Genomic DNA, 11,641 nt, shown 5'->3' with positions numbered 1-11,641 from the left:
CTGTGACATTTCTCATCAGATAAAAAGCTGTCTCGCGAGACTCATGCAAATTACATGTTTCATACGCTGTAAAACCACACATTGATTTTCTCATGCAGTGAAATACAAATGTATAACCGATAAGATAGACTCACCGAGTGAATCGACTCCGCCCCGCTGACTGACACCGATGTACGCTGTGATAGTAATCAGCTAGACCCGCTCTGATTGTGAGTCCAGGGGTCTCATGGGACTACTACTGTGTAAAATAAAATGAAATATTCCCAATGCCCAATGGCAATACTTGAATGAAATGGAAGCAGGAAACTAATACAATAACTAAACGTTGTTGGGCTGCAGTGCAAAAACACTTTTTATTTAAGTTATTTTTGTCTTTAATTAAGTCCTTTGATTTTTAAGTGTAGATAGGTAGCACAGAAGAGTATCTCTTACTAAGTGTACAAAGACTAGATAGCATTTAAGTCAAATGAAACACTTTTTTACACCAAGAATGACCTATGCACCACAGGCTGGGTGACTCTATCCACACAAGGAAAATTTAATTCAAATTGGTCCTACTGCTGGACAGTTTATTCTGCTTTGCGCTCGACAGTCTATATCGAGAAATACTATACCACAACATGACTGTTAATAATATGCAGATCACAGGTTCAGGTGTGATGAAGAGGTTTTGGAAACTGATAAAGACTTAACATAGCATGGTTTACTGAGCCTGGAGATACAATAGGAGATACAGTGCCAAGACACAACATGTTAGCACATTAAATGCCAACACCAAATCTGAAGGACAACATCTTTTAGTACCTTTTATGTTTCTGTCTTCTGTCTTCAGGATTTGGGAGATGAAATGAAATAAATTGAAATTCTGCATAATGGCCATTTCAATTTTCAATTAAAAATGACATGTCTGTACAGTACGTATTCTGATACATTTTGTAAATGCTTTGGATAAATGCATAAAGACAAAATGTGAAGTTTTGGCTCCACACCATCAACGAAAGGTACATTGAAAGTTATTACTGGTGATTTGCAAAGTTGTCTTTTTCATAAATCTTATAGGCAACCAAGTAGTAAGAAACCCATTCAAATAACTATTGTTTTAACAAAGCCAAGAGAAAATACTTTTATTAACTTCCTATAACAAAAACAATTTCTAACAAAGGCATTTATTTAAGATTTAGTCAAACCTTTGAAACAAAATCTTACATTTAATTTACATGCAAATGTGTTCAATCATCAGTCCTCCAGTACATATATAAAAAGACACTACAGGATGGCAGAAGAACATATTTACATAATTCAGTGTTCAAAAAATCCTATTTACAATTTATTCATTGAGAAAGAACAAGTTTGTGCTTTAGTTAGAAAACTAAGAGCCATCTTTATTCTGAACAAGCCTCAATACTGATCACATTGACCTGCTCCCCAGCACACCGTCTGGCTCCCACCTCACACTCTGTCACCGTGGTCGCTACGCTGCCAACACCAGAGTTGAGGCACAGGGGGGCGGAGTCTTTAGGGCATTCTGTCACGTTCTGACATACACATTTTCTTGTCGAGTCTAGAAATGAAAAAGTAACAGTTATATATACTGATACAGTCACACACATGCTCATATTAAAGAATTTAAGGATTTTTGGCCATCATTCCTATCACTTCCTGAGATGGGGGGAAGAAACACTTGCAGTCAGACTATCAGACAGTTCGTAAACAAAACCCCAGGTTAGCTAGACTGACTTAGCAAACAGAAAAATTATTGACCCAACTTTCAGTTGTAAACATCCATCAAAGTTTACAGACCCCTTACTTTTTCAGTGAAGGATTATTAGTAATATTTTGAGTGTGCTCACTTTCATTTTGGCTAATGGACCATCTGGTTAAACTATGAACTATGAAACTATGTTTCTTGTCCCATCGGACTAAGATGTAGAGATTAATACAGTGTTAATATAACTGATAGATTGAAATTATGGTCAAAACTACAAAAATAAAAATGTCGTAATACATAGGAATTTTCCTTTAAAAAAAGTTCAAGCAGACTTACCCTGACAGACTGTCCCTGGTTTGCAGTCCTCGCAGGACGTGGAGGTCTCCACTGGCCACTCACAGTCGCTGTCACTGGCCAACGTGAAGCTCCGCCCCATACACCGCAGAGCTCCAAGCTGACAAACACTAAGTAAACGGGTTCTGCTTGAGTCAAGTCTAGCACACAACTGCAGAGAATTCCTAAATGAAGACAAGATATAGAACGATGCAGTATTAAAATTTTGCTTTTTACTTAGACCAGGCATTTCCTTGTGTGTTATGCAGAAAATATCAAAAATCATACTCACGAGCACTGAAATGGCATCTTACAGACACACTCAGTTTTTCCTAAAGTCTCCCATGGCTTACACTTCAGGCTAGATGGAGGAGAGGGAGCTGTTGGCCCTGAGAATAAAATTTAGTTAGCAGGATTGGTGTGTGTCCACAGAAACACAATCTTTAAATATATCTCTCATTCTACGCATAAAGCATTACAACCCATCTCTGCAGCTCTCATCGGTTCTAAGGAGCTTTACAGTGACTTTCAGCTCATTTTTTTGGTTTGGAAACATGTGAATGCTTAAGCTGCCATAATCTGGTGGATGTGTAAATAGCCTACTGTTTGCAAGCATGTTAGCCACATTAACTTAAAATGTGATGATATGCCAGTGTTGTGTTCAAAGTTTGTTTCTGCTTCCTCCAAGAGGCAAAATAAACAGATTTAATTTGGATAATTTGGTATAGACACCCAGTCTGAGGTTTTGGATAAATCTTTCATTTTCAGCTGCATTGCCATCATTTGCCATCATTGCTGCCATCTAAGATGATGACAAATGAGGGCAATGCAGCTCAAAATGAAAGCTTTTTGAAAACATTTTAACCATATGTTGCAGTAAAACATTAGGTAAAGCAAAAGGTTTTTTTTGCCATTAGGGGTCAGACAAATGGCAAAACAAACTCTGATACAGGATCACCATTGTTCTGGCTAACTTGTTAACAAAAGTTTGCCTGTTTACACATCCAGCAGACACAGAGCAGCAATATCATCTCAATGAAGTCCGTTTATGTACTGCTGATGAATGCAATGCAATAGTCACTCTCCTTTTAGCTTGGTCTCAATTAATTCCTGAGAAAGAAGTGCACAGTGGGTTTATCAGATCTTGTTTGATGAAAACAACTGCTCCCATCTGCAGGAAACAGGGATGGGACTTAACCAAACAAACAAAGTTGATGATAATTATTGGTTTGTCAAAGTAGGATCAAGTTTCTTGATCCTGAAGTTGATCCAATCCATGTCCTCTGCAACAACACTTTCTGCTTGGAATTATATGAAAATAAGGTTCTATGAAGGTATTATTGGAGCAAAACCCTTGAGCACCTGTGACAGTGAAATTTGTAGTTGTAGAAAATAGTCAGATCAAACCTTGATGGGATGATTTTATACTGAGAATAAATGTACTGTACCGGCTTTACAATGAGCACTGGCCGGAGAAGGAGACCACTGTAGACTGGGACTGCACAAGATCTCTGACACCTCAGCATCCAGCACTGACCCTGCAGGACAGGACAGGGACACCCTGTCTCCAATCTCATAGGCTGCTTTGGTGGGCGTGGCTTTAACTTCACTGTTGAGTTGAGGAATCGCACACGTGGAACCTGGAATAGAAAGAGAGGCATTATGGGGAAAGAAGAAATAAGAAAAACATAACAACCAAATCTTTAGAAAGGTTTAACCTGCATCTGGATCAACATGTGCATTTAAAAAAACATCTCATGGCAAAGTATCTCATGTTTTGTGGAAAATACTTAATTCCCACATTGTGCAAAAACACAAGTGACTCAGACTCATACAGAGCAGAGATGTGGACTCAAGTCAGTTTCAAGACTCAGACCCAAGTCTAGATCTAGGACTTGCTTAACTTGGGACTAAATAGCTCAACAGCACTTAGATGGATAAAGATGAAATTTGGTACAGATGCTCATGTTCCCCAGATGATGTATCCTAATTATTTTTGTGATCCTCTGACTTTCACTCTAAGGTCACCATGAGGATGACATTAGCTTTTCAATAAAATTGAATTCAGACATTCGTGTTTCCCTCAAGATGAACTACAACAACTGTGGTGATCCCTTAACTTTTCATCTAGCTCCATCATCAGGTCAAAATCTTCATTTGTACAATACTTTGGTTTAAAATGTGCTAACATTTACCTCAAAGTGCCACTTTGCCCAGCCTCACAGAGCTGCTAGCATGGCTGTGGACTGAATTTGGCAACATATTACAGGGAAATGGTATGCCATACCAATGAAATCAAAAGATCTTTTTTCTGTCTGTTACAGGAAATTGTTCCTGTTAATGAACAAACAATGGAAGTGAGTATTTAACCTCCCCGACAGTTAATAAAGTGAAGACGTACTTTTACAAACCATCACTCCTGTCCTCCACTTCTGGTTTTCAGTGCATTCAGCCAAAGCGTCTCCACTGAGGTAATGACTGCCTATGCAGGAATACTCCACCGTGTTTCCAACCAGGTAAAAATCTCTGGGATTCTGAGAAAACAAATGCAAAAACACTAGCAATAATCAAAAGCATGCACTTAATCACCTCCTTTCCTGTCTGCCACACAATAACTAAGAAGAAGCACAAAAGAGCTACACATTTTGCAACCTTATCTGTCACTCTTTTGGGAACTTAGTACATAAATGGAAAAACAGCGTCAATCAAGCAAACCTACCTGAATAAATCCATTCCTGAGGTTTGGAGGCGGCCCACATGTCTTTGGTGGAGTCACAGAAAGACTGAAGCACTGAGGTTCCATCATCCTGCACACAAACAGTTTACAGTGAGAAAACATTTTTTAACGATGCTTTGGGGGCAAAAATCTCCCATTTTTTATACAAATCAGGTTCCCTCAAGATAAACCATTAAATTTTAGGGTTAAGACTTTTTAGGGCTTATGGTTAGGGTTAGGGTAAATCTGTGTCCTATTACATGACAAATATGTTTGTGTGTCTGCATGTGTCCTTACTGTAAGTACTGGATGTCTCCATCCTCACATGGCTTCTGCTCCACCTGCAGTCCGGAGCAGTGGTGGCCACCTCCGCTAGGGGCAGGGTTGTTGCAGCTTCGGGTCCTTGACCTTTGACCTCCAGAGCAGGATCCCCATGAGGACCAGCAGCTCCAGCTGCCATGGATCACTCCTGAAAGAGAGAATAGATGTGGTTCTTCTGTGTTATTTGTCGTGCTAACTGGACACCACAGTAACATAAAACTTCAATCTTGACCTCTCAATCCTCGCCCCCCTAATATTGAATTGAATCTGGTTTTATCATGTTTAACCCAAACTAAACCATTAGTTTTTGTTTGCTTACCTGGTTGTTCTCCAATCACAGCTCCCTTCTCGCAGGCTTGTCCTGAGGTCCCCGGCCGGCAGACGCAGCGACACTCTGAGCCCGTCAGCAGTGGCTGGCCGTTGTTCTGGCAGGGCCGGCAGTGACAGGGATGCTCCTCCGCCAGGTACTCCTCTGTGGCTCTTTTCAGGTGGACCTTCTTCAAACCTGCACACTGCACTTCCTTCACCAGCTCATACAGAGGACGTAGCTGGAAAACAAGTTTACAGTTTTTTAACGTATACTCTTAACTACAACTTCCTGATTATCTCATTTACGCCCCGACCCTAACCACTTTCAAATCTAAATTTAAAACTGCTGTTCTCCTGTGCCTTTCATTAATAGATTTATTTACTAAATATATCTGCTAATCTAACTAATCTAATTAATGTTAATACATAAATATGTTCATTAATATCATGTAAAGAAAAACAACTCTAGGCCTATGTCTTTAAGCACTCACAGGACCTGCAAACATTAGCAAGCCTGGCAAACTAGCATACCTACAGTACCTAGCATTCCAAGGCTAAGCATCATTATTACCTAAGGTTACATGTACAATTGAAAAAGCCCTACTCAGGACAGAGATTCTCTGTGCGGTAGCCAGTTGAGGATGCAACTATGTAAGAGTTTAGGCTAATGTTAGTAGCTTTATCCTGCTATATTGGATTTGGAGACTTCACTCACTTCACTTCACGGGACCCCAGCCAAAATCTACCTATATATAAAAGACACAACCAGCTGTGCTTACATACCTTCTGGTCTGTGACTTCAGGGAAGTCTTTCACAGATGAGGCCCAGTTGTCGTACATCTCTCCATTAGCTTCTGGGTGTTCCAGATCCAGAACAGACAGAGCGCCTATAAAGGCCGGATCTCCTCCAAACACATTGACCTTAATGGGCATCTTGTTGACGTTGTGTCCTGCAACAGTCGATATAATTTAATTTCTATTTATTTAAATCCAAACTTAAACAAAATTCAAATATACTTAGAACTTAGAATTCATTTGACCCTCCAGGGAAATTGGTTTAAAACTCTAAATAAGAAAGCTTTCACTCACCGTAGCTGGATGATAAAGATTTTGTCAGTTTTTCACAGGTGGTTGTGACTTTCTTCCTGAAAAGACGGCGCTTCACCTTTCTCCAACACCTCTGGTACTCTATATTTGTTGTACCTTTCCACAAATAAGGCAGGAGCAAGAGATACAAACAGATCAAAATTCTGCTGACAGGCATCAAATTGTGATACATAGAAAATAAGTGTTTAACAGTGCTTGTTTTTTTAAATAATATGTGTACTTCATAAAATAGCATGTCTGAATTATTTTATATTATAAATGTATCACCAATGTTTTTTAGCCAATCGATACAGTGCAAGTAAAAGTACTTACTTCTCAACTACTATCAACTACTCTATTTATTACGTCTAAAAATTAAAGGCTCATAGGTGGTACTGCAAGAAACAAATTCACAATATTCCCTAAAAATACAAAACACCTCAACACATCATATTCACTCTGCTTCAGATTTTATGAGCTGAATCAAGATTTCTGTGTACGTAAAAGCACTAATATCAATAGCAACAATTATCACACCAAACGTTCTTACTGGTCGATGCGAGCGCCTGACGGTCTAACTCCAAAAAGGCTTGGTATTCGCCTCCGAGCGAGCCCTCTGAGAGGTAGTGTGTGCCGTATGTCTGAAACAGCCGGCGGTAGGCTGAGTAGTCGTATGTGAAAGGCAGCGAGGACAGGGCCTTCCAGAAGCCTTCGGACAAGGTCAGATACTGGGGGGCAGAGTTTTGGAACTGGGCCAGCTCCACTTTATTCTTCAGGATTATAAGTCTGTGGGCCTGGATGATAGATGTGAAAAGACCAGGATGTCATTCCTTGTATGCTGGTGAACAGAAACCTTTAACCCTACTAGTGAGCCCAACGACAGCAATGTCTGTTTGTCCAACACTTATAGTAAGAAGTCTGAATAAGTGATTTGTGAAGCAGCTCAGGTTACATCATTACCTTATTGTCGGTGAGCTCTTTGTGGAAAGTGCGACGGTCGTGTCCCCATAAGGCGTTGGACTGGATGTGCTGCATGTAAGACCAGGAGCTCTCATAGGATTCATCGCTCTCTTCATTGTCTACTTTCACCTGCAGCCCAAAAAGGAAACATTTAGTTTCAATAGAGCAGCTGCTGTAAGAACAGCTCACCGTCCTCTGTCATTTACTTTATTCCTCTGTCATTTACTTTATTTTTTATCTCTGTTCATATTCCATTACTCACCTCAAAGTTGTACCTGAGGATGTTCTGTGGCAGTCTGTAATAGACTTTATGGTCACCACTGAAAACCTTCCTGCACTGCCCACCAAAACTTAGAGTGTTGATCACACCTGCTCTCAGTTTGCCTGTTAGCACATCGTACCTGTAAAACATGACACAACAAATCCATTTTATAGACTTTTAGGTGATATATATTTTACCCCCAAATGGCATTCTTATTTACAAGCAGATTTAAAATCACTAGTTACAGTAGATACTCACCCTCTGCCTGTGAAGTCAGAGTTGGGAGGCGTTTTGTCCAGGTCACATGAGTAGTGGCTGCTGTCCTGATCACATCCTCTCTCATCCAGGCCGTCCTCACAGTCCTGGTCTCCATTACACACCAGAGACCGGCTGATACACTTACCTGCATCAGGGTTTCAATGAAGAGTTTTATTTGCACATCGCAAGAAGCATAAGTTAAAAAAAAGTTATGTATGTTTTATTATATCTAAAAATTCTTAATTATGTCTGTACAGTCTTTTTGAACAAATGTGTAAAAGAATATTATGTGATGGTGACAAGTGAGACACATCAAGTGAAGCCCCAAAAATCAAAACATTTACTCAGACCCAAGCTTTAAATAAATAAACAAATACATCAGTATTGTGGCACGTTTGTTGTTATTTGACAAAAATATAATTTCATATTAATGTTATTAAAAAATTGCTTAGGTACAATTTGTAAAATACAGTATATGTCGCAACATACCAGAGGTGCAGCGGAACCTGTCTCCACAGCCTGTTCCCAAGGGACATCCTTTCTGTGGGACACATTGTTCTGTTTGTGCAGCTTCTCCCGTACAAGGTACGCCCCCAAACTGGGCGTACACCTGCATATGGCGAGTCCGCACCTGAAAAGAAAATGACCTTAAACATGAAATGATTTAAAGAAGTGAACAAAGTAAATACTTTGTCTGTTTTTATGTATTCACGCATCAGTTTAGAACCACAGTGGAAGGCCCACAGTACATAATATGTCAGACTGGGATTTCTGTTCGTTTTCTGGACTTTTTGGTGACTCCATTTAATAACACAATAGTTTATTTTCAACAGGAAGGCAGCCCAAATTAGTTTATAAACTAAATAAAAAAACTATTGTTACTGTCAGTCCTAGAAATTTCCGTTGACACTGTGCATAGTCCCAACATGATGTTCTGACCCACAAGTTACGGAAATTGCTAAAATTAGCTCTATTTTAAATTTCAGAGGTGCAGAAATTGTTGTACATACTTTTATTTCCTCACTTCTTGATTATTGCAACAGCTTAAAACGAATACAGACTGTACAAAATTCAGCTGCTCAGACCAAAAGGTAAGATCACATCACTCCTATGTTAGCCTCTTTACATTGGCTCCCTGTTTGCTTTAGGATTGATTTTAAGATTTTAATGATTACTATGAATGCTCTCGATGACTTGGCTCCTACTTATTTGTTAGACCTCTTAACTCCTTCTGAACCTCTGCGTAATTTGAGATTTTCTGGCTAACAGTGTACAGTGCTAAGGCCAGAGTAAGTAAGGCTCTCAAAGTCTACTTTTAAAAATGCATTTTTATCAGAAGGTATATATGGATTTTATCTGAGCTGCCTGTTTTATCTTACGATTATTTATTCTAGTTATATAAAGTTGCTATTTACTCTGGTCTATTTTTATAGTTAATCTGTACTTATTTGTGATTTCCATTTTTTATATGTATTTTGTATCTTGCGTTGTCCTCATGCATTTTATCTTTTATGGTGCTGTTACATGCCTTTTTTATCTTTTGTAAAGCATTTTGTACTATTGTTTGATGAGTGCTATATAAATAATATTCTTTTTATTATTAATAAAACTCTGTCCATAGGCAAAATCACAAAAGCACTTAAAACAGTTATAATGCGGCAAAAATGTATGATTATAGTGAAATTTCATTTCACTATAATCATGTTCATCCTTGGACATGCTTGTGGGGGCAAACTTTAAATCATAGCAAATCTTTTGCTGCAGGTTTACCTGAATTTGTGCCACTGACCAATAGTGAACCGTCTAAACAGTGCTGACATATGAGGAAACGGAGAGCAAGAGAGCTATCGTTAGTTGTGTTGCTCCATCAGATTTGATATAACCCTGCTCTGACAGGGTGTAAACTGTGCCATGAAAAAGACATGGTTTGCAATCTCTGAGACAGGAGTCAGTGGTAAATGTTGTACATCTTTTGAATAAACTGTATATACGTTTTAGCTAGCTTGGAAATCTATTGCGACTGGCTAGTATTGAGGAGTTTCCACATGGCTACAGCATGACACAGAATTCACAAACAAGCCCTGCTAGTAGCTAATAAGTCACCAAGCTTTCAGCACCACCTGTTTTGTCTGTGGCACTGCCTGTTATGACCTGACCTTCTTCACATACACTATGATTCTCAAGCTACTTAATGGATTTATGTAACAGTGTCAATGTTGTGAGCATCAGCCAACACAGGGGATTAGGCAACTGTTTAAATACTTGATGTGTGCTCTGTTTTCAGTAAATTACATTGTGAGGACAAAGCCATGTTCACACATCCACATTGTGGGGACTCACCATCAATCTGGGGACAACAATTGGTCACCACAAGTTTAGCCATAGCCAGTATTAATACAGTAAGAGTGTGTGCATGCTCTAAAGTACCTTTGTACGGGAACAGCCATCACACTCAGACCACTCTCCATAAGGCCCCCATCTACAGTTTACAGGCTGCTGACAGCTGAGAGGAATGGATATTGACATTATTAAAATGATATTTGTTATATTCCTTTCTTGAGAATTCTTGAGAAACTTGTTAGATCAACATAGCACACGCCAAAACCAGTCTTTTGAAATCAAATTAAAAAAGCTGCATTCTTATGTGTAGTATGGATAATGTGGAGAAGAGACATCATTTTCACAACAGCAATACATTAAGATGTAAAGACAGCTTGTGTGGTATATGTGTGTGCACCTACCAAACTGGAGACAAAAAGATGAGCAGCAATGCCAAAGAAGACAGAGATGGAACCAAATCCAAAGCCAACTGTACACAAAAAGCAAGAAAATTATTAACTTAATCTCATGTTAAAGGTTCAGTGTGTAAGTTTTATTGGCATCTAGTGATGAGGGTTGCAAATTGCAACCAAGTGCACAATCACCGCTCAACCCCCCACTTGCTAATGCGCAGGAGAAGCTACAGTGGCTAACACGCTCTGTCGGTTCTTGTGCTAAATAATATGTGTGTTCCGTCATTAGTCCAAATTATACTCTTTGTACTTCTAACAAACCAGACGACTACTTCTACTACTTCTTCTTCTTTCTCCTTTGTAATAATCAACATAGTGATAAAACGCATTTTGTAGAGAGTTTTGTCCATTTGGACTACTGTAGAAACATGGTGACCAACATTTAAGAGGACCCGCGGTGTATGTAAATAGAAACAGCCCATTCTAAGGTAATAAAAACATAAGGGTTCATTATGTAAGGCCTTTATACACCACTGAAAACATAGTTATGTATATTATATTGCATTTCTGTCAACAAATCCTCAGAAATATTACTAAAACTTTGACTTTGTTACTGAGTTTTCTCAGATTTCTCTTCCTCACAGAAACAAAATAATACGAAACAATTTTTTATATAATAGTGGAACCAAATTTGAATGGAAATGGATTGTGGAGTTTACAGTACCTTCATGATGTGCTCCTCAAAAAGTTCGGCTCTCTCGTCTGGTCCAGCACTGTATTGAGGCTCATATAATCAGCAGGGGCGATTGCTCAACTGTTCCCTGTTTAGGAATTCCCACTCTGAAGAAACTTTCACCCATTAGATCTTACCGCTTCTGTTCACACATTGAGTCATGAACAGAGACCCAGTGTTCTTTTCCACAGCTTCAGTCGAGCTTTGTTTGTTTGTGCTCTTT

At 39.1% G+C, this 11,641-nt stretch overlaps 1 protein-coding gene across 1 annotated transcript; it reads right to left on the bottom strand.

The window, feature by feature from the left end:
- Positions 1–542: 542 nt before the first annotated feature.
- c7b (complement component 7b) lies at positions 543–11,502 on the bottom strand. Its single transcript, XM_038734682.1, has 18 exons — positions 11,410–11,502; positions 10,695–10,762; positions 10,381–10,456; positions 8,443–8,584; positions 7,954–8,098; positions 7,696–7,834; positions 7,434–7,562; positions 7,024–7,267; positions 6,477–6,590; positions 6,171–6,337; positions 5,398–5,626; positions 5,055–5,226; positions 4,761–4,848; positions 4,443–4,575; positions 3,490–3,681; positions 2,334–2,430; positions 2,045–2,226; positions 543–1,561 (listed from the first exon to the last, which is right to left on the bottom strand). The coding sequence occupies exons 1-18, from the start codon at positions 11,413–11,415 to the stop codon at positions 1,383–1,385; spliced, it is 2,502 nt and encodes an 833-aa protein (XP_038590610.1). The 5' UTR covers positions 11,416–11,502; the 3' UTR covers positions 543–1,382.
- Positions 11,503–11,641: the final 139 nt, after the last annotated feature.

Source organism: Micropterus salmoides, unplaced genomic scaffold (genome assembly GCF_014851395.1).
Source record: "Micropterus salmoides isolate LMB-PRFRI ecotype aquatic unplaced genomic scaffold, ASM1485139v1 Ms_hic_scaffold_20, whole genome shotgun sequence".
Taxonomy (NCBI): domain Eukaryota; kingdom Metazoa; phylum Chordata; class Actinopteri; order Centrarchiformes; family Centrarchidae; genus Micropterus; species Micropterus salmoides.
This window is presented reverse-complemented; position numbering and strand designations above follow the sequence as displayed.